The sequence below is a fragment of the Pagrus major genome, chromosome 15 (genome assembly GCF_040436345.1).
Source record: "Pagrus major chromosome 15, Pma_NU_1.0".
NCBI classification, from domain to species: Eukaryota; Metazoa; Chordata; class Actinopteri; order Spariformes; family Sparidae; genus Pagrus; species Pagrus major.
Window position 1 is genome coordinate 7,584,833 of NC_133229.1, and position 23,713 is coordinate 7,608,545.

General features: G+C 39.4%; 1 protein-coding gene across 1 annotated transcript in view; it reads left to right on the forward strand.

The window, feature by feature from the left end:
- hpse2 (heparanase 2) overlaps positions 1 to 23,713 on the forward strand; it is a 60,995-nt gene that overhangs the window by 17,184 nt on the left and 20,098 nt on the right. The window contains exons 4-5 of the mRNA XM_073482468.1: positions 18,352 to 18,525; positions 19,696 to 19,867. Of these exons, the coding sequence (XP_073338569.1) occupies positions 18,352 to 18,525; positions 19,696 to 19,867 (346 nt within the window). The remainder of the gene's footprint in view (positions 1 to 18,351; positions 18,526 to 19,695; positions 19,868 to 23,713) is intronic.

Below are 23,713 nucleotides of genomic sequence, written 5' to 3' on the forward strand. Positions count from 1 at the left end.
TGGCTGATAATTAAATTACAGCAGATAAATAGACCTGAGAATGCTTTCTTTTTGAGTTTTAACACAACTTGTACATTACAAATGTAAGGAAAAGAAAAATCCATCAGTATCATGTTATAATGTAAAAAGTTTGTTATAACAGGAAGTTTTCAAGTTATAACACAATACTTTCATTTTATTACAAAATACAAAACTTATCACATTATAAAAACAAACCTGTCTTATTATAACAATCTGGTTTTTAATCTTTTTTCTAATGTGTAATGTTTCCTGTCATAACAATATAAGTTATCATGTCACAACATGAAACGTTTGATGTCATAACAAGATATTTAAGTCTTAATAATGTGAAAATATCTTGTTATAACGTGGAAGACATTGCGTTGCAACAACTCTTTACGTTATAATGTGATACTGATTCTTTCTTTTTCTGCCGTGGCAGCAATACGCTGCAGCAATGTCTTTTTAGAGTTATGGAATATTAAATCATTCATATTTACTCACTATATCTTAGCCTTTCATACCTTCAGGAGTGCATACAGGTTGGTAACTTATTGTTAAAATTAGGAATGTGAAATTGTTTGGAATCATATTGCCTACCTTATGAGGAGCAGCTAATTATTGGTTATTGGTATTAGCTGAAAAAACACATCTTACATCCCCAGTGTTGTCTAGTGAGGGTCTAGACTAAGTAAATGTTGCTGTTCATAAAGATATACATCTGGAATCAAATAGCTAATGATCAACAAGCATTATTCAGTGTGACAAAATGCAACATCACGCACAGCTGTTGAGCAAGCACCTGTGAGAAAAGTTGCATAAGTAAATTCTGCAGAGGGGGAAGAAACTGCTTTATCAGCACAAATTCAGATCATGAATTGTTTGTTTTTTTTCCATTCCATCTTCTTCCGCTTATCCGGGGTCGGGTCGCGGTGGCAGCAGGCTCAGTAGGGAGCTCCAGACCTCCTTCTCCCCAGCAACACTTTCCAGCTCCTCCGGGAGGATCCCGAGGCGTTCCCAGGCCAGATGAGATATGTAATCTCTCCAGCGGGTTCTGGGTCTGCCCCGGGGTCTCCTCCCAGTTGGACGTGCCTGGAAAACCTCCAAGGGGAGGCGCCCAGGCTCCCGCACCAGCTCCAGTTCCTTCCCCACCAGAGAGGTGACATTCCACGTACCGAGAGCTAGTCTGCGAAGCCGGGGGTCAGGATGCCCAGGTCCCCCCCTTCGCCTGCTGCCCGATGTACATTGCACCCGACCCCATCGCTCTCCCCTGCGGGTGGTGAGTCCACAGGGGTGCGGCCCCACGTTGTTCCTTCGGGCTGAGCCCGGCCGGGCCCCATGGGCCAAGGCCCGGCCACCAGACGGGTCTGGCTCCAGGGGGGGGCCCCGGTGCCCCCATACCGGGCGAGGTACTCTTTGCCTGTAGCTGCCGATTCATAGGGTCTTTTTGAACCGCTCTTAGTCTAGTCCCTCCCCTGAGACCAATTTGCCTTGGGAGACCCTACCAGGAGCTAATGCCCCGGACAACATAGCTCCCAGGATCACAGGGACACACAAACCCCTCCACCACGGTAAGGTGGCGATTCTTCGGAGGAGAGATCATGAATTGTCTTTCTTGCTTTTCCCCAACATCAAACTTCTGTTAACTTCTGTAACATATGTGTGCAAAAATGCAGGCAAGGGCCTGATATCCTGTTTTCTTTAAGAGACTGCAATCCTACAGGTGCCCAGCTACCTTCCAAAACATTGATTCAGTGCAGACTTTGTCACAAAACAGCCAAATAACAAACCTTGGTATCCTAACAACATAATCCAAAGTTCCAGGACTTCAAAGCAGAAAGCAGAACGTCTTCTGCATTTCTGTTTGTTGTCAAAGAAACTGATTACTGAACAGCTTTAGGTTGTAATGGATTACAGTGTGGCTTTTTGTTTACACTTGTTTTTAGTTATAAACTGACGAGAGTGAAGCATGATGTGTTTTTTGGTCAGACAGAGCCTTGAAAAAGTCTTTAAGTCAGAACCCACATCTCTGTCAGAGTCTGGATGCTTGTTTGTTTGTAGATCTTAAAAAATATGCTAGAAACTTGGAGGGAAACATATGGAAGCCAGTTTAGGCTTGGCTGTTAGAAGGGTAACCTACTTTTACTGAGACCAACAATAGATAGCAGTTTGGCTACATCTTAAGATCAGTCACCTCAGAAAAGTTTATTGCTCATTAGAGGGGTAATGGAAGCGTAATGTTAGATGTGTGACCAAATTGTTTTCTTTCTCATTTGCCAAAGTCTGTCTTTGTTTCTGTTTTTGTTAATTGGCTTAAGTATCCAGTAATTGGTGCCTTGGGTTTTTATTTGGACTTTTTATTAGATGCCGGCTGATGTATGGTTACAAGATGACAGGGGAAAAATGTAAACTATTTTATAGGCTTTCATCACTTAAGCAGTGCAACACTTTTAGACATATTTTCTTCTGTCTTCACGGTAATATACAGCTGTTTATGTGCCGTAAAGAAATAAGGAAAGAAGAAAAAAACAGAAAAAAAGTGATGGAATAAATAAAGACAGACCAGGACTGGACTGGGTCTCATTGGTTGAGGCACTTCATCTCTGGTTGCTCTCCAAGCCCTTTTACTCAGACGCTGTTTGATTCTGAGGGAACTCACAGCGCTGTGTTATTGAAGGAATTTTATGAGTCCATAAGTGTGTAATGAAATTTGCCTCGGTCGGGGGAGTGAAGCACAGAAAGAAAAAGTGGAATTGAATTTTCGATGGTATTTTGCTCAGACCTTTATTCCCTTAGGGAGCGTAAGAGACTGCCCGCAGTGGCCCAGGCAAGGAGAGGCCAAGTGAAACCTTTCTCTGAGGTTTTGAACCTCTCCTGTGAATGGCAGCAGCCAACACCTCTAACTATGAGCAGATGTTTGGCTGGCTCAGCTTGGCCTGGTCCTTCCCCTGGCAGAGTAGGAAACCCAGGGTCTGATGCAGCAAGTCTGCCCCATTAGCAATGCTAATATGGCTCTTTGTCACATACACCGATCAGCCACAGCATTAAAGAACTAACAGGTGAAGTGAATAACATTGATCATCTCATTACAATGCTATGTTCTGTTGAGAAATTTGAGTCATGGCATTCATGTGGATACCACTTGACACACACCACCCACCCAAACACAGTTGTAGACCAAGTACACCCCTCATGACAAAGGAACTCCCCAATGGCACACCACAAAATACTGCTCAGGAAGGGCCAGAGGATCATGACAAAGAGCTCAAGGTGACGACCTTGTTTTTAAATGACCCAAATGCCGATCAGATTGAGCATCAATGGAATGTGCTGGAACATTATCCATGTAGGCTCCAGTCTGGATTGGACTTGACTCTGACCCATGGAGGCTGGGACACAGAATGTTTGGGGATGTCTTCTTGTGTCTGTCCTCAGGGTGTTGGTGGTGGATTCAGTTAGTCCTTTGGGTTGCCAGGTTGGGCCTCCATGGTTTGGAGTTGTTTCCATCACATTCCCAGCAGAATATTGCATTGTAATGAGATGATCAACATTGTTTACTTCACCTGATGAAGTGATGTGGTGTTGTGTCTGGTCAGTATATATTATATGACATTTTACAAGTTACATGTTGAAAAGTAACAAAGAGTCAAAATGCCAACAAGTAAAACTTTTCTGTATTAGCATAAAATGTGTATCTGTCGAGGGTGAAGGGTCAGTAATTTAGTGCTATCTAATTTAACGTTTTTATACACATTTATTTAATAATAACAATAATAATAATAATAATAATAATAATAATAATAATTAAACTCACAAGATATGAACCAGTTTCTCTGCACTGAATGAAAACCCTTTAAAATCCATCAAATTATTTACTAAACTGGTGTATACATACCTTTTCCTGTTGTCACCTGAAATATTTCTGTTTACTCCTTTTACAGACTTGCTAAATGTCCATTTTCAGCACCAGTTTATTTCTTTTTTGTTACAAATTAAAACTCATTTCACAGACTTTGTTTTTTCATTTGAGTAAATCCAAGGGATGTTTTGTATCTTATCACCACAAACATCCAGAGGAAATGTTTATAATATGTAGATGTACCATTGCAGATCAAACTACATTAGACTCACAATAATTATTACATTAACTTTATTTACAAGTATTCCTTGTAACGACTCTGTCACCTCTGCCTCTTGCTCTGCAAATACATTGACTGTTGTTGGTCATTCTCAGTATAAATTACATGTTGTGTAATATGCCAAATCTATGAAAAATACAATTTGAAGAACTACTTGTTTTTTTCTTTACTTGGTTTCATTGGATTGGTTTCTCATGGATACAACACTGTCTAAATAGTGTCAATCAAATCAATGAAATGAATAAATACTGAAAGTGTTTATTCAGATGTGTGAGCTTACAGTAATGATTTGACAGCTGTGTGTATTATTGAGGTTTCCCACATTGGGCGTAAAATATTTTTTATTTATTTGTAAAACTGAAAGAAAGATCTGTTTCTTGATTTCAAAGCTTTCAGCACACAATATGGTTTTTCGCATCAGTTGAAAGAACCACTGCAAGTGTTAAAGCACTGAAGCGGAACCTCATTTTTCCAAACATCAGTTCACCAAAACATAATAAAAAAAAAATAACAATCAAAATCTCAGATGCCTGCAAACATCTGCCAACATGCCTTAGTGAAGATGGAAAGCACAAAGGATGTGGAAACGAGCTCAGATTCTTGAAATGCAGCATCTGATGCTTGACAGATCGGACTCAGCCAGATGATAAGACAATTTTGAGACTTTGGGAAATATGTATCTGTTTTAAGGTGAATGGTGGGGAAAAGTCCCGATCTCCCTCTCCATGAACATCTGGCAGGAAAATCCATCAGAGTGCTGGGACAAGTCCAAGCTTTGTCTTGACAGGTTGTTGCAGAAACTCAAACGGGACATAAAAGTTAAGAGTTATGGGAAGAGAAACCATCTGCCTGGCTGAGGCAGGTGCCCGCTGTTGTAATCCTCCCACACTGAGCTGTGATGATTCTTTTCCTTGACATGAGCTGCATTACCTTGAAAATCTTAAATCATCTTAAAGCGTGCAAAATTTGCAGCTTTGCATTGATGGTTAGCTTTTACAATGATTGATTGCACAAAGATGCATCAGAAAAATTATACATAAAGAAAGTTAAGTATACTACAAGGAGTTATTGCTGAGATGTCTCCTTATGACCTACAAAGCAAACAAGACCATCAGCAAGAAGATTGGCTATTTCTATTAAAGTTATTGTTAATGCATGTCCCCGGGTTGGATTCCCCAGGAAATCATAACATTATTCAGGAATATTTATAACTTTTGCTTTCTCAAGAAAATAATTTTTTCTGAGCAACCAAATCTGTGTAGGTATATGAACGGCATGTGATCTAGGTATATGAACGGCTCTAAAACAGTTTGCTATGTTCCGTAATAGTCATCTTACAGTGACTAATTAGGATTTGACTGACTGTTTTTTTTCAGAGCCGATACCAGTTATTAATAAAACCAAGGAGACTGATAACTAGGCATGGGTATCCTTAGGATTTTAATGATTTTTTTAATAAATATATTATTGTAAAAAAGAATAAATTCAGAACAGGAATAGAATTGAGTGTTTTAACTATATTAACTTCACTATATTGTTTCCAGAGCAGCAACAGTAATATTTACAGCAGCAAAATCCCTATAAACTCAATCATATCTCAGTGGTTACAGACCTAAAATGTAGTGAAGTTCAAAAGAATGGAAAACACAGACATCAGTCAGTCCTCCCAGCTCATATGATTCACTGCTTGCAGGTAGGCCTAAAGCTGGTAGAGGTAGGAGGGGCTGGTTTGTATTCAGCATCTAAGTTTACAAAAGTTTGTTAAATTTTAAGATACTGGTACATGACAAACTAAGCTAAACAGTTACTACACAGAGACTGCTTTCATTTAAGCATACAACTACGCGGTTTGTAAAATTTCGCTTCTAGCTGAACTAGCACGCTTTACTTGTGTAAAACAGCTGCACTGGATGTGAGAATGTAGACAAAGCGGATTAAAATATCTCTTTCTACATGTTTACATGTTTATGCTTGTTGAACAGGTGTATTGATAAGGTACTGGCAATTTACTCACAAAGGTTTTATTGCACTTATAGTAATGAGTGTTGTTGCTGCCAACTCAAGTAAACTTCAGTAATCACCTGGTTCACTTCACTGTTTATCTGCTCTGCTGTTTGCTGGCTTTGCAAAGTGTGTGTGTGTGTGTGTGTGTGTGTGTGTGTGTGTGTGTGTGTGTGTGTGTGTGTGTGTGTGTGTGTGTGGAGGAGCTCAGCAGAGGAGAGGCCACAACAATGTGATAACAAATTACACCTAAACGTCAAATAGAACCAATAAATGTACCATTAACATCACAGCTTACCAATACTATGGTATTTCATCATTTAGCCTCAAGGCCCATTTAATACCAGGCTTCGGTGCCCATCCCTATTGATGACCAATATAGTGTTTTTGTAGCAAAAATAAAAATCTTCTTGTCAAAATGTGCAATAACTAGTGATGAAATGTAACTAAATACAATATACTCAAGTACTGTGCTTAAGTATAACTTTGAGGTCCTTTGCTTGAGTATTTCTATTTTCTGCTAGCCAGATCAAAATCTTTCTGACTGACTTTTTTATGTGTAAGGGGCCGTGCATATAAAGCATTTCCTTGGCTTAAAGTCATTGGCAAATGTGTACAGGTATCATCCAAGAATAATTATGAATTAAGACATAAATTTATATAATGTTATTCCATTACTTATTCAATTAGATTTAATTAGGTAAATTATCAGTCATTATATCAAAATTACAGAATAACACATAGCTTATGTCGTCACTGTGGTCTGTACAGTACATAGTAGCATTCTCACAAACATTTTGAAACTTTTTCCAGCATCTGATATTATAAACTATTGTAATGCAAGATGGTGATTCTGTAACTGTTTAATCTGGCTCTACTCATCTGGCTGAAGAGTGAACCACCAGTTTAACTGAAGCATAAGTAATGTGTGTGGATATGGTTTGAGAGTGGAAGATGATTGCTGTGATTATGGTGATTATTCTAGCAGTGAAAGGGAGTCTGGGATACCGTGTGTTTGCTTTGCTGCCCTGCTCGGGATCTGGTCTTCATAACCCTCATCCATCACATGCTTGGGATCAAAGATACCCCTCTCGAGTTGGGAATGTAGCAGATGTGCTAAATACCCCAAAACAAATGTTTTGTCTTCCCTCAGTTTGCCAGTTTTACAATTTTCCACCGTGATGAATTTCAAGGTGTTAAAACAGGCATTTGTTAAGAACCTAAAAATGTTCCTGCTGTGGATGGTAAATCATTGATCTGCAATGTGTATAGAGCCTGAGCAGGTGTTTCATGGGAAGGGCTGCAGACATTGTTCAAACTCTTTGATGATTCAGGGGCTGTAAAGCCTCGGGCAAGTCTCCCTCTTGTTTCACTCTATCTGCCTACAGGAGTCTTGTTTCTCTGCAATTACAGAGCAATCAGAGCTCAATTACGGCATCAGCAGAGGTGTGTGATGAGATTGCTAACTGGATAAGAGGTGGAAGCTTTACAACCGCCCTCTTTGGAGGTGACAGTACTAATCTCTGGTAGCAAAAATGTCAGGTGTGGCTCTCTTTTTTAACTGCTCTACCTTAAAAAGAAAGCGACAATAATGGCACAGTGATTGCATTTTATGTGTTCAAAGGGATGTGGACACAGAAATGCTGAAAATGTACAATTCAAACATCATCTGCTGGACTTTCTGTTTTACATAGCCAACAATATATTTCATTTTCACAAGCTTAAAAGCCTTCTCTGTACATCAAGTTTAGCTGTTAACATCCATGTTTTTATGCTGCAGTATACAGATCTGCTTTATAAATAACTGTACATACATGTCCTCTGACCTGGAAGTACATGTACGTGACAGGAACTGTACACATGGTAGAGGACTCAAAAGCATGACTCAAGACCACGCAGTAAAAGGCTGAGTCAAGAGAGCATGAGCAAATTATCAAACACCAGGAACACTACACCAGGAAAGAAAACTAAAACGCTTGACTCTAGGGACAAAGACGAACTGGCACAGGGAACTGGGAGCACACAGACTAAATACACAAGGAAGGTGGGGATGATAGACACAGATGCAACACATTAGAGCTGGGCAGACAATCACAACAGCGGGAAACACACAAGGGCAAAAAGTGGGGATCTGAATCGAGAGGAGCGGTGAGTAACAAAATAAAACAGGAAATAAGAAAATAAGAAAACATGACCTAAGCTGCAGGACGAGACATGACAGTACTTGTCAGAATGTCATTGTTTCTCCGTCGAGGTAAAAGGAGAAAATCTTTGCATGTTGCCAATTGTAATCATTCAGGTATTGGTTGATGAAAACACTAACAGCCTGACAGAACAGATTTTAAACAAGAACCTACATTAGGGTTGGAGCTAACTTCTCCTTCTTTTCTGCAAGTGTGGACAAACATTAGGTCCAATGTTGGACCTTGGCTCACTAAAAAAGCTATCAAACCAATATCCACCAGGGAAAACTGTGGTGCTAATGTCATTTTGCATGCAAGAGAGCATTCAGTGATTCACATGTAGCACACTGAAACACTAAAATCTTCCATGCTTACTTAACTAATTGATGATTTTATTGGGGGTTTTTTATTTATTTTTTTATGATGGAACTAGTTGACAACACAACATTGATTTCAACTTCATGGCTAAGGTGTCAATAAACAGTTGTCTCTTTCTACCAAGCCCCCAGGAGTTACACCTGGCCAAACTGTGTGATTACACCATGAGAAGTACACTTGCTCAAAAATAATTTTCCTCAAAGACTTACATTGTGAAATATGCGTCACAGGGGTTTTTTTGGCTTGTGCCACTGAGCATGTGCATGTCCAATGCTATATCCCGTTCTCATTATTCCTCTATGATTTACACAGATATGAAGCCACATTAGTAGTCATTTGGAATCATTTTGTGGCTCCCTGAGGAAAAATAGCCAAATCTGTAGGTGCAAAATGATTCACTATGTTCATCAGCTCGTCATTCTTTTTGTCTTTCTGTCATTTGGTGCTCAAAGATGCTGCAAAGCTCTGTAGAGATGAGAGGAACTGCAGAGTTGTTGATAATTCTCTGCAGTTTTGTGCTTATGAGTGATCCCTTTTATATTACACATAGTCATGTGATCCATTGTTTATGTAAAATATTAGATATTAGTGCTGTTTTAAGATTGTTCAGTTTAAATGGTTTAATGGTGTAGCCCTTATTCGTCAACACCACTGCTAACAGAAAGCTTTCTGTCCTTGGCTTGTAAGCTAAAGTTACACAAGTTTGTTTTACATTTTGTCTCTGCGCCCCCGCCAGTTCAGCTGTCAATCAAATATGTACACTGGACCGCCCACTCAGGCTTTTTTTTAGTTTCTTTCACTAATAATCTAATAAGAAGATGTTAAAAGTAAATTGAAAAATCACTCCGACCAATTTGTTTGCCTTTGACAGAGAGAGAACCCTTTGATTTACCAGTTACGATACAGCCTGTCAGTTTATAATAAAGAGATATTTCATAAAACAGTTTTGGCTCCTTTTAAAGGCTGTGAAAATTCCTTCTCCTTTGGTTGTGTTGTGGGGTTGTAGGTAGCTCCAAAGTGCAAACAAGGAGAGGAGACATGGTGATATTTCTCTCCTGGGAAACAAATACTTCCACACACCTCGTTTCTTTACAAGCCAAACAAAGTGAGATCATTAGCGTACTTTTCCCATTAGAGAGTGATAGACAGTGGCCATTGCCAAACAGATGGGAGAACTGCTCACACCCCTTACACATTTCCCTCACACCCTGTTCCCCTAACAAGTGGTTTGAGTTACATGGCTCAAAGCCAATGAAACACAGTTGATGTTTTTTGTCCACTTCTCTGTCTTTGATTTGTGTTCTACTGCAGCTTAGGCTGAAGCACACACACATATACACACAGAGTAGCAGAGAGTGGATGTGCTTTACATCGGGAACAGTGTATGTTAACATACCACTCATGTTACTCACCAGCTCTGTCGACTTGCTCTCCATCTCCATACACTGGGTACACAGAAGAGGGCCACACGCAAGTCTAGTCACAGCAAATTCACAGATTGAGGTAATCTCTCTCTAACACTCTTGTTTCCACAAACGCGCGTGCACACACACATCAGTCCCCCACTACTAACAGAATTGAAAACAGGTGCCCACCACATATCTTGCATTCTTTGAGAATACAAAAGTGGTTTGACCTGAATGGTTTTGCCGGAATGGAGTTACCCTGTATGAAAGAATAGTCCATGAGGAGATATGTGTGTGTGTGTAAACATGGAGGCGTTGGGTTCTGTGCAACATGCTGGTGGAGCAGCACAGACAGGCACTATATTGGAACCACATTTCTCCCTCTGCGCAACCCTAACATGCAGTGTCAAGTTAACGTCAGGATAAGTCGCAGATACACCATGCGAACATAGCAAACCACCGCATTTAATAGCTTTCGATACAGCGACCGTAATAGTATACTGGTCTGGCTTTGACCGATAAGGATGAATGATCAAACGACAGTGATAGCTGTTCTTAAACTTTTGACTATCTTCTAAAAAATTGCGAATTGGAGACTTGAGATGACCTTGCCTCAGTCACAGTCTTTTCTGGCAGCCGCAGATGATCTGGTTAGTGGAGAAACTGGTCCAATGAGAAACAGACGAAAGTTGCCAGGCGAATCAGTGAAGAAAAGATATTGAAGCCATAATGAGGAGACTGATGATAAATGTGCTGCCCTTGGGTTTTCCAGGATATTTCTATCTTCATCTTTCATGACTGTTGAGGCCGTTTGTCTGCAACTGCCTGTAACCACGTGGTGTGTGTTAAGTGTAAATGTTAACTCGCTTTACAATCCATCTGGTAAAACCTTGAATACTGTCATCAACAATTGTCCTTATGTTGAGAACAATTTGATGAATGCACAGTCCGAGAGTAGCCGTCTCCACCATGCTTTCCCCATTGAGAGATCTCAATGCCACTTTAATATGGGTATGCGTGTGTGTGTCACTGCACACTTCAAGCTGATGTGTGCTGTTACAGCTGACAGAGAAAATTACAAGCATCTCTACTCTTACATATGGGAACAGAGATGTTCATTACACTGCACATGCCAACATTTCATGCACATGTCTTTCAGCCTCAGAGTCATTTTTTTAATCCACAAAGAATGAGATTGACAGAAAAAAAATCTGTAAAAAACCAAGGTACCCTGTGCACAGCAGTGCTTCTCTCCTGGGTGCCAGCTGGCGCACAATAGACCAAAAAATCAACACTCATGCACACAATAGATACTATTTTATTAAGAAGTACATGAAAAACCTAAATGAATTAATGATGTTGCTTCATCAGATTTGCTCTGTGACAGTCCAAAAGATGTGATTTTATGCACGTTCTCGAGTTCCTTGTCTCAGTGCCTCTCTCTGCTACACTAACAGAGAGCAACAGTTGCTAACGTTAGTTTAGAAATGGAGTCTACTAACGTAAACTAACTATAGGCTTCCAGCACTTAGAAGTTCCACAGAGCCATTTTTAAAAAAGTTAACAACAAAAGGCAATAGCAACAACAATTCCACTATACGAAAACGTCAACATACCTTTCCATTTCCTTAAGATAATGATATAAAAAATATATCATCATACACAAGTTGTCTGATCCATATACAATACTACAGAGGACAAATAGATACATAAGAAACATATAAAGCTGGGAGAAAATGTAGAAAAGAATATACCTTAGTAGAGGTAAATACATTTAACTACACTGCAAATGGCAGAATACTTAAAATTCCACTAAAAAAATCTGTATTTTGAGGGATGTTTGTGATCACGTTCATTAATCAGTTTGGACGCTTTATTTTCAAGAGCTATGGAGGCTTCAGTACAACATCTTTGCATCTTTAGATATGGAAAAACATATTGTATCCATAAACAGGAAAAAAGGCTCAGAATTGATTTCTCTAAACAGCATTCTCCCCTGTCTGCACATGTCTCCTGGTGATTCCTTTTGATTTGGCTTTTCAAACAAGGCAGAACTCAACCCAAGTCTCAGTGTGTGTGTGTGTGTGTGTGCGTGCGTGCGTGCGTGCGTGCGTGTGTGTGTGTGTTCCAGATTGACTATTGTGGGACAAAATTGACATTTGGTGAGTTGGTAAGCTGTGTCTGGCAACAAGTCATTATATTTTTTCTATTGAATGAAGCCAGAGCGAGTGAAACAAAGTTTTTTCTGTGCCCCTAATTTTTGAAAATAATGAGGCATGTGGGAATATATCAACATTTCTCAACTGAGAATTTCAAGTCCAAGACATTAATTGTTTTCACGAATCATCTGAATTTGACAGAGGCAGTTTCAGATCAGGATGTTTGTTCTCTCTGCATAACTGAAGGCTGCGATTACTTTCACAAAGCAAGCTTTAATGGATGCCAGTTAAACTATGAATGTAACTTGTGTGTGTCACAATGTGAACAAACAACTAGCAAGATCAAAAAAATTGCTTCAAATTTTACATTTCTAAATTTTTTGTCTGATTGTGAAATGAAAGTGTATGTACAACGTGTTAGTTGACTGATGCAGGAACATAACATCCTTATTCTTTTTTGTTAAGCCACCTGCCTTTTTATTGCTATTATATTATTGAAATGTGCATAACATAACATTACATATAAAGGGCACAGGGTCCTCTTTAGTAGATTTTTGTCTGTAACTATTTTAAAATGTCTCCTCTTTTTGAACTGCTTTTCATAATTTACTGTAGTTTATCTTTCTGAAGACTTTGCAGCGGTCCCAAAAACAGGTGTATTAGTGAGGATATATCATACTTTTAAAATGATTTTGGCAGCTTTAAAGTAAGACGAATCACAATTTAGAGCTGCACTAGGAGAGACTGTCATGTTAAAATACACCTGTCTTGTCAGCCGACAGTAACTCACTGGAGGTGCAGCAACAGAGAAAAGTGTTATTTCATTGGAAACTTGAGGTTGGTGTCTGGTTCATGTGGGTGGTATATAAACCAGCAAACACTGTTTGTGTGAGTTCGTACAGGCCCAGTGTACATAGATCTGTGTGTACCTCAGTGTGTGAGGGAATATGCAGAGCTGCAGAAATGAGGCATAGCACTGACTGATGCTGCCGGCCTCTCTGCTTCACAGAACTGGCTTTTCTATCAGATAGACAGCTTGACAATATCCAGACCCCACTCTTTCCGCTACACACAAACACACAAAGGCACGCCAAGACATTTATACACACAGGCACATACATACACACACATGCACACACAGCTTTCTGGGTTTGTTCCGCTGGTTCCTGGCTTGACTGTTTGTAAGATAAAAGAGATGTTTGTAGCTGAGTGAGTACAGTGTAGTTTGACCTCTTGCACAGACCTTTCATTGTGTTGTGTGTAATGGAGATTTTTTGCCCCATTTTAAACCATATTACAAGAAACTCACCGCAAACTGAATAATAATGTTGAGTCAGACATTATTCAGTGTCACAGGGATGAGCACCATTTGTTACTGTCTGATACTTCTAACAGAAGTAATAGCACTTTCATCTTAACTTGACTTATTGCCTTTCTGTGTTTGTGATGCAGTAGATCATTCGTATTGTTTCCATTTGGGAGAGTTACAGTCCAATAACAGTAAAGGCTGCTATTTTACCCTAAATTTGCCATTTATCGCCTCCAAATTTTATTAACTCCTGCTTCTCTTCAGGATTACACAGATATGATCTTGAGCCGTAACAGCTCACATACACCAACACATGTGTGCATGCGCAGACAGATTCACGGTCTCTTGGTAATGTCATTACTTTTGTCTGACTGAGATCACAGATATTTAGCTTCAGGGCTTTTAAGTGTCTGTATAGAAGCTCTTTCATGTTTGGCCTTAGTGATCTGCGGATTTCCTGACACCAGTAGGGTGGATCTATCCAGCATCCTTTTCTGTTTGGAAGAAAGCATATGATGCCCTGCTCTCGTCAGGCGATAAACGAGAGCTCAGCTATAGTGGCCAGTAATGCTATACTTCTCCCTCGGGCAAGTAGCTGTTGGTAGTGTGTGCAACTGAAACAGAAACTGGAGTAACTACTCACTAGCAGGCTAACTGAGGATTAACCACCATTTAATGGATAGACTGTTCCCAGGGAATAAGACAAACTAATGGCTGGGTAGCTTTGCTAAAGTATTTACCAGCTCATCTTAATAACAGGTAAATGCACCATTAAAATGGGCTACTGCTGGACTGAAACAATGATTATTTTCATTTCATTGATTTATCTGCTGAATATCTTTTGATGAATTGTTTAATCATTTAATCTATAAAAGTTTTTCCAAAAAGAAACTTTGCAGGAACCAGACATAATGTCTTCAAATGTCTGACCAACAGTTCAAACCCCAAAGATAATTAAATTACTATTATTATAATATGACAGAGACAAGCAGAAAATCCTGCCAAGTGGGAACCTAACAATGTGTATCATTTTTTATTCAGTTTGCTTGAAAAGAGCAATCTGTAAGATATGGCCAGAAGATTAGTTTGTAACATTCAAAAACATTATGAACAGAGTATCTCGAAAACAACAGTGTTGACGTTACCATACTATCCAGCTAGCCCTGGCCCTGTCTCGTAATACCACTTTGTACTGGCAAAAAGAGATCTGATAGCCCCTTGTAGTTTCAGCTGACAGATATATGCCAGCTGTTATTGTGATACGTGAACAATATATACTCACAAAATGCGATATTCCTTGCTAAACAGTAAAAATGCAACCGTACAACTAAATAAAACTCACCAAAACAGTCTTGCTTTGTCTTTCCACAGTCACTTCTGCTGTGGTTGAAATAAATCCTCAAATTTCAGAGTAATATGTGAAACTATTCCAGCTCTACACGCCGTTCTAACCTGCTGCTGATATCGGATTCTCTGTCGCTTTTGTCCCGCTGCACGCCTCTCCTGTCTCTGCCTGCCATGTCTTGTCATTCCCAAAGTCATAGTCTTGATCAGAGCAGCTCACCTCTGTACTGTATCCCATCCGGCAGTCTCGGAGGCTGTGTCCAGACATACTCTAGGGCCACTTTCTCCATAGCTAACTAACTTTTTTTTTTCAAATTACACCTTTAAAAATGACTAAAACAATGACTCAATTGTCAAGATATTTACTGATAAATTTCCTGTCAGCATCTACTTCATATAGAGATTATAGAGATTATTGATATACTGTATTTATAGCTAGTAATTTAATTGATATTAACAAATAAATCCTTTTCCACAACTGTGCTGGAAGAATCTTGAAATTTCCGAGCAAAAAAACAAAAGTGAAGAAAAGAAAAAATTCCCAACTATGACATTACTGTGAGACTTTGAGAGATTTTGTACGAACTTTAAAAATGTTTGTTTCGTAAAAGAAAGGTTACGAGTGCAAAGCATTAAACTATCAGCAATGCAGAATCTGTTTTTGACCTCATCATTCAACATACCTTTAAATTGCAAAGGCACAAGAAAGCCGGTCAAGTTGAATCAGTAGTAGAATTCCTCGGGAACCAAACTCACACCAAAACATGTAGATCAGGCCTGTTCAACTGCTTTTTCAGAAGGGCCAGGTTTTTAAAAAAGTGAAGTGCCAAGGGGCTGAACTTTAACACAGAACAAAGCTCTCAGAGAACAAATCATATCTTTTATTGTGGACACATTGTGTTTCAGCATCAAGCCCCCATCAGCGTGATAATACAGAGTACACATGACACTAAATATATGAGGAGCCAACAATCAGAGATAATGGGATCCATCTGTGAGTGCCCGCCCCCAAGACAGCATCGAAGTGTGAAAGAGGTATGAAAACAATACAAAGTCAAACTATCAGAAAATAAGTAGGACTAGAAAAAACAGCATAACACACAAATAATACTATATCTTCCATATACATCTAATATAAATAAACTCTTCAGTGCTCCCATCATATATATTTATAAAGGTTTGGAGAAGTGCAGGCTGCAATTTTTTCAGTGCCGGACTTTTGCATTCCCTACTGTATGTCTGGCCTCTAAAGCCCAGAATTTAAATGTGTTAAAACAATGCACTTTTATTTATTTTTTTTCACCACTTTATTAGTTTTTATAATTGAAAAGTATGGGAAAAAAACAATGCAACCTTTTAATCTCAGAAGTGGGTTGTCCGTTTGAAATTTCCTCCGCTAAAACAGCCTGAGTTGAAACTCTATAATGAAGTAAGAGTATTTTGTGCTTAGCAACAGACATACTGTAACTTATGAATGGGCCAATTAGCCCTTCTAACAAAATGATCAAAGGGCTGAAATGAGGTTGCTGAAGGGCCGCATTCAGCCCACGGGCCGCCAACTAGAAAGGTCTGATGCAGACATTTTTGTTCTACATGTGCTCTTGGACCCAGCGGCAGAGAATCAATATTTTCTAGCAGCTTTATGCATCTCATGATGCCTTTATGATGTGTGTGCAGGGCTGCTAGCTGTCTCTGAGCAAGGCTGGTCGCCTGCTGTTCAGATATCAGGTGAGGAAAGGCCTGGAATCACTCATCCTGACAGCCACATCTGGCGCTACTTTCTCTGTCCTGTTGCCCTTAACTCTGCTCCTGAAAGCAGAGACCACTCTGCTTTAACCACAGAGGGAAGGAGTTATGATAATAGCAGGTATGATAATAACATTATTGGTGGTTAATAACAAGATAGAGAACAGGCAGTTTACTCAGGAGGAATACACTCCTGAATAGGGCTGTGTGCAATAAAACCCCTGTTACTGCTAGCATTTCTTTGTTTCCAGGCTTTGTTCTGCCGTTGCTGGAAAGCGAATCAATGCCAGGTGCAACAAGCAATCTTTCTGTTCTCTCTGTTTGCTCCGTGGATTATACATAGCCACTGCTCTATTGGAAATAAAGGCTTACAGTAAATGCTGATGAAAAAAAACACAAAGGAGCTGAAGCGTGACTTCATAAGCATTGTTCACTGCTCGAATGTATTCTGACTCTGACTTAAGGCCAGACGTTTGTATCTCTCACTTTCAGTTATTAAATATTGTAATATCAGAAAATGCCACACCTTTCACATGCTTGTAACAGCTCAACATGAATCCAGTTAAACATTGCACGGAGCATTCACTTGGCTCATCTCAGCTGGTGCCAAACCCACAGTTGAGGGCAAGTTCTAGCCAGAGCCAGACTGGCTCACAGTCTTCATCTGTTTCCTGTTGAACCTAGGAAGTAAAGGTCGGAGCTCAGGGTAATATTTACGTTAATGGATTGACTCCAAACAGATTACATTTCAAAACAAGAGCCTGAGATATCCAGGAGCAGCCTGCAGTCGCACATTAGAATATAAACAAACACTTTTGGCACTTCACCATATGCCAAGATTTCTCATCCTTTACTGCCCAGTGAGAATAACGTGTTTTAACGGAGACAGCAGACATAAACGTAAGTGAGCTGTCGGCTAAGGAAGAACAGACCAGCTCTGTTCTCCGTGCTTTGAGGAGCACATCACCACAGGAGTCCATGATGGGAAAATCAGCCTGTCTGGATTCTCAGTGAATGTTGCTGAAGATGAGACTCTGCTGTCATGTGTACAATTGGACACACTGGACACAAAGTTCAGTACCTGGCTCACAAAAAACGATTTCAGGATAAGGCAGTGTATACACGGAAAACTTCCATAGACATTACTGCTGAGAAATGGAATCTTCTTTTGCAACATGTATATATTACAATTTACTGAGGTTGAAGAATTTAGATTTTAGCAGAAGCCACTCTTTTTTTAAAAAGTAACATGGGAAAGAGCTTGTTTGTATAAATGGAAAAACACAATGTTTTCTCTTTTTGCTTTTTCTCAGCACTGAGAACTTGTAGGGAGGTTTAAACACAATATACTCCATATTGTATTTTAGTTTTTATCCAGACATGTTGTGGATGGACGTGACCCTTTTATGTCTACTTTTTATGTACTCATAACTGCTTTCTTCAATTGCACAAGAAAACAGAAATAGTTGCAATCATACAGAATGTGGTTATGGTACCGAGAGCATCAGACACTGAGTTCCAGATATGGTTCTACAACAAAATGGAGAAGGGCATTCCTACAGCACACAAACATTAGTAAGAGTAGATCAATGAGTACCACATGGTCTCCTTCATGTTCAAACGGTTGTGTGATTCCAGCTTCATTAAAAGAATCAAAGTTACAACTACTTTGTGGGTTTCTCCCAGCCAGGTCTTTAGACAAACTGTACAACTTTGCCGACTGCGCTGGTCTGCACCTGATCCTGGGACTCAACGCGCTGCACAGAAACCCGGACAACTCCTGGAACACCTCCTCCACCCTGAGCCTCCTCAAGTACGGCGCTGGCAAGAAGTACAACATCTCCTGGGAGCTGGGCAATGGTCAGTACAGCTACACACCACATACAGTCTCATGCAAATAACATGACAATCTGTAGCGAAAAGTAAAGTGTGTGCTTTTTCAGCTATATTTCATTATTTCAACATTGTTTTGTGGCATTTCCTCTTTACTTTACTACACTACAGGTGTAAATGTTGCACCATTTTAATGACTTTCTCAGCATCCCGAGGTTATGACATTTTTCAGAAACACTGAATGAATACTTAAACAATGTATGCTTATAACCTCTAATACATAATTAATTGAATACCACTGAAGGACTTTTAAGGATTAGTCCAATAAAGTACTATGTTATGAGAAAGCATTTGGTTTATTTAAGATTTACAGGTTATTACAACCTTGATATAACTATAGATATACTTAGAGAGTGTGCTGTAAGTGAGAGTCAAGCTGTTCAAGGGTTAAGGCGGGTTTCATTCAGGGATGAAAGGAACAGCTAGTCCTCGTGTCATCCTAACCATCTGTGTTCCTGGGGAGCTTCAGTGCGCACAGAGCCCTGTGTTTCTCCGCTGCACATCACTTCATATTTTCATTTCATTTCATCTGTAATAACGCTCACAATAGAAACTTTTATTCATCCTAAGCTTAAAAGTACCATGCAAAATCCATTAATTGGACCATGTGACCAAGTTTAGCGAGGACTTGAACCATAGCAAAAGAAATAATTTTAAGTAAATCACCCAGACAGTGCAGACAGGGCAAATAATATTTTCATTATAGATTTCAGGACAGGCACACACACACACACACACACACACACACACACACACACACACACACACACACACAAACATATTTAAAGTTTTATTTTAAAGCCCAATCACAGCCTGGTACAGATACAGTACAATCACAATACTCTTTAGCAGAGTGGTAAAACAACAGTGCGCCTGCAGAAGTTTAGCTTCCGTTGCTCTCTTTGTTTTACTGATTCTGCAAGGCCACCCTGTGTGCTTGGACCATTCCCCTGACACCGAGTCCATCTGTCAGTATTACTGCGAATTGCCCAATTATCCCTTTTTCTACTGCTGTTGGATACTCTCTAGGAGAGCAAGATCGGACTACAACAACAACAATACTCTCTTCCACCTCCCCACTGTTGCTTGTATAAACTCTATCTCCCTGGCTCACTGTACTGCGTCTCCTCTTCCCAGAGCCTAATGCCTACCGCAGCATGGTGGGTCGTGCGGTCAACAGCACCCAGTTAGCTCAGGACTACACCAAGCTGCGGACCCTGCTGCAGTCTGTACGCTACTACCACCGAGCTCACCTCTACGGCCCCAATGCAGGACGACCTCGAAAGAATGCCATATTGCTGCTGGACGGGTGAGTCAGCAAGAAAAAACACTGATTGGGCAAGATTCCTGTCCTTGTTAGGCTATCCTGCTTGGAATAAAGAGGGGAAGGTAGTGGAAAGTATGCCGCAGCCGTTTAATACTTTTACTGTGTTTAATGCACATGCACATACACACACATTTTAGCAGCATTCAGTGTTTATGGATTTCCACTCTGCAGGTTTTAGGGTCTCAGCTCCAGCCATACCCTGTCAGCCTAAATAAAGTGTCATCTGATTGATAATGTGACGGCACTACATCCCACCTGCTGGTTTTACCCAGAAGCTCCACCAGCCTCAGTTTGACTCTGATGGCTTATCTAACAGCCTTCTCTCAACTGCAGCCTGTCCCCCCTGAGATTTTAATGTCATACCCTTACTGCAAAAAAGACTATTTTGTATTATAAGAATCAAGACTTTACTGAGAAATTTTTGGTTTAATTTTTCTGTCTTTTACGACAGCTAATGATTCCATTTAGGTCAATATGAAAACCAGCTTGAAGAAACATCAAACCTATTTGTTGTCTTAATGAACTTTAACTTTGCTTTGACAAAGTAAAATTTTTGCCACATGGTGCTTTCTTGTTTTTATGCTTTCAAAACATTTGAGATCTGCATCCCCTGCCAACAAAAATTGCCTCCCCTAGAAATGTTTTTTGGAAAATGAAACATTTGCAACATTAAATCGTAAAATGAGTTTGGTTGAACTTTTGTTTGGCAGTTCAGCCAGCAGCTCTATAGTTCACTCTGTCGGTTATGTTTATGCCAATTGGATAAATGGGGGTGTGGCAGTTGGAGGGGCTTATTGCATAAAGGCGCAGAACTAGAAAATGAATTCCCAGACTTGCAAAAGATTTTGTGGAAAGGTTAGTAGTGAGCCAAAGGACTGTTGAATCATGCCAATCGACTAAAGGGTCGAGGCAGTGGAAATGGACTTTGATAAAATGGTGCATAATTTCTAAATGGGTTCACACAGAAAGAAATCAGCACACACACACACCATTTTACCATGTTTGTGAGGTTGTGTGCATTTGAATGCATGAACGTGTGGATGCCTGCATGTACCTGGTTGCAGCTTTTCTGAATTCACACTTGTTTTATGTCAAAGCTATGAACACTTAGACAAGAAATCATTTTTGTAACAGCTTCTAACAATTTAATATAACTTTGACAAAAATCTTAATGGCTTTACTGATCTGCAAAAAAGTATATTTTCGAAACATGATTTCGTACCACTGGTTTGACCCTAAAACTCACCTACTCTATCAACACCTTAGGCTCATCTGCCATGAAGTTTAGTTTAAAGTTTACAATTGGTTCAGTGCCACAAAATTTACTCTGACACAAATATGTGTTCTCCCAAAATGTGGACCAAAGAAATCCAAGAAAATTTAACAAACACAGGGGAAAAAATGTTGTGATATGGGATGAAACCTTACAAATGTTTGATTTGGACTGTGACAGATTCTACAAAATGTAATACGGTTGAATCTCTAAACTAAACACTAATTCTACCCTAATCATATTAAAACTCTAACCACAAACCTCAGATTAACTTTATATCAGACATTTTATGTAGGTTTTCAGGCTACTTTGGGGTGTTGCTGCCTGTCTTAGGGTTAGTTGAAACTCCTTTTAGACAAAAAATGCTTTTTTCATTTCTATGAAACAAATAGATGACGGCATCTCTCAAACATATTTATCACTTCCAAAAATGTTAAGCCTCTCTGAGCTTTTCTGTCTGTTGAAATGGAAACAAACTTGACTATAATGGATGCATCAGTGGCTCCGTACAACAAACACGGATTGAAAATCAAACATCGATGGATATACACAACTCTGTCAGTGCTGGATGATCCAAATAAAGCGTGACATTATGGAGAGGTGTTTTTCTTGAATATGAAAAAATAGGACTTACTTGATCCCCTTACTAATGGCATTTTTACGCAGTATGTAAACATTTTACAAATAGTTTATAACACAGCAGTTGTAAGCAGATGTAAGTGTTTATTAATGTATTTGTCAACAACTATAAACTCCCCCTGCGGACACCCGTAAGTGGAGCCTGGTGTATAAACAGATAATGAAAACAATATTGTAAAATGCAGCTTGAAATGTCTTCAAAAGAAATTTTTTACACGTTGACAAATATTGAACATTAATAAACACAAAATATCCCTACATCTGCTTACAACTACATTATAGTGTGTGTTAAAAATGTACTAAGAGTTTATATAATGTTTTTAAATGATATATAGCAGTGCTGTGCGATAAATCGTATTTTTATTGTCATTGCGATACAAACATGCGCAATAAACAAATCATACAAGACTGCCTGTAACTCGATAAATAAGACAAAATAATTTGATTTATATTTACCGTGCATTCGCACTCAGCATGCAAACATTTGAGGTATTAGGTGGAGTCCTAGATGCATGGACCATGCATTCACACCACTTGGCCAATCAGATGAAGCACCAGGAGAATGCAAGGTTAGCTAGCACGATGCAGGTCGTATCTTCATCGCAAGGTTGAACAATGTTATTGCACATTGCATTTCCTGATATCGTGCAGGCCTACTATGTAGTTGCTACACAAGTTAAGTTAAAGATTAAAAACATTCAGTTTTTAATATATACCTAAATAAAGGTTTCACCTACACGGAAATATCCACAGCAAGGTTTGATAGATTTTATTCATTGCCACTGATGAATGAATACACTGCTATACATTTCAAGATTTTTGAGTAGACGGGTAATAGGTGCAGTAACCACCAACTGACCCTCATGCTGAGGGAAGGTGTGGTAAAGTTTCTTAGTCAACAAATTATTTCTGGAGCTTCACAGCAAAACAGCGTTGCAGCATTCTGATGATGGGGACTTGTTTTAAAACATAAAAAACAACTGAAAGTAAAAATAAATGACTCCATACAGCTTGTCAGGCATAATCCAAGTCTCCAGAAGCCCTAAGATCGCAAATTGATTTGAAAAAACATTATTTACACCCTCTTTTAAGGTGTAAGCTTCATTCTAAGTGCTGAGCGAAAAGCATTGAAAGAGTGTCAATGATCATTTTCAAACAATTTGGGATCTTGGGGCGGAGAATTGGATTACACCGGACAAGCTGTATGGAGTCATTTTATGTTTGTCTATTTTCTGTTGTTTTGGTTTTTTTTAACGTTTTAAAAGAAGTCCCCATCTACTTCAGTTGTTTAGGAGAATGCTGCAATGCTGTTTTGCTGTGAAGCTCCAGAAATGTTTTGTGGATTATGAAACTTCACCGGACTTTCCATTGGCATGGGGGTGAGTAGATAATGACTAAATTTTCATTTTTGGGTGAACCTATCCTCTAAACATTTACTCTCTGTTGTGGGTGGCTGAATGGAAGCTGTAATCAATGCTCTTACAAGCAACTGTCAACACAGATTTAGGGTATTTCTTTTTTAAAGCAGGTAACAAGAAAATTAGAAGTGACAGAAAAAGAATATATAGCTGTGGCTTTGTTAAGTAAACAGGGAAAAGCATTCCATTTAACTGAAAGAGTCCATAAAGTTAAAATACTGTGTGTAAAAAATATGAGTGTGTGAGCTGATACATGCACAGGAACAGCTTAATGTCTGAATGTCCCACACACATTTTGACAGGAAGCTGGAAATCAGAGGAGAGAGAGTAATTTAATCTGGGCCTCCCTTCACTTCACTACTTGAGCTACTTACATTAGGAACTGTGGTTTATCTCACTGAATACTGACAGTTTGAATTTACTCCTAAGTAAAAGGTGTGTGTTTGTGTGCACCAGTGAGTGTGTGTGTGTGTGTGTGTGTGTGTGTGTGTGTGTGTG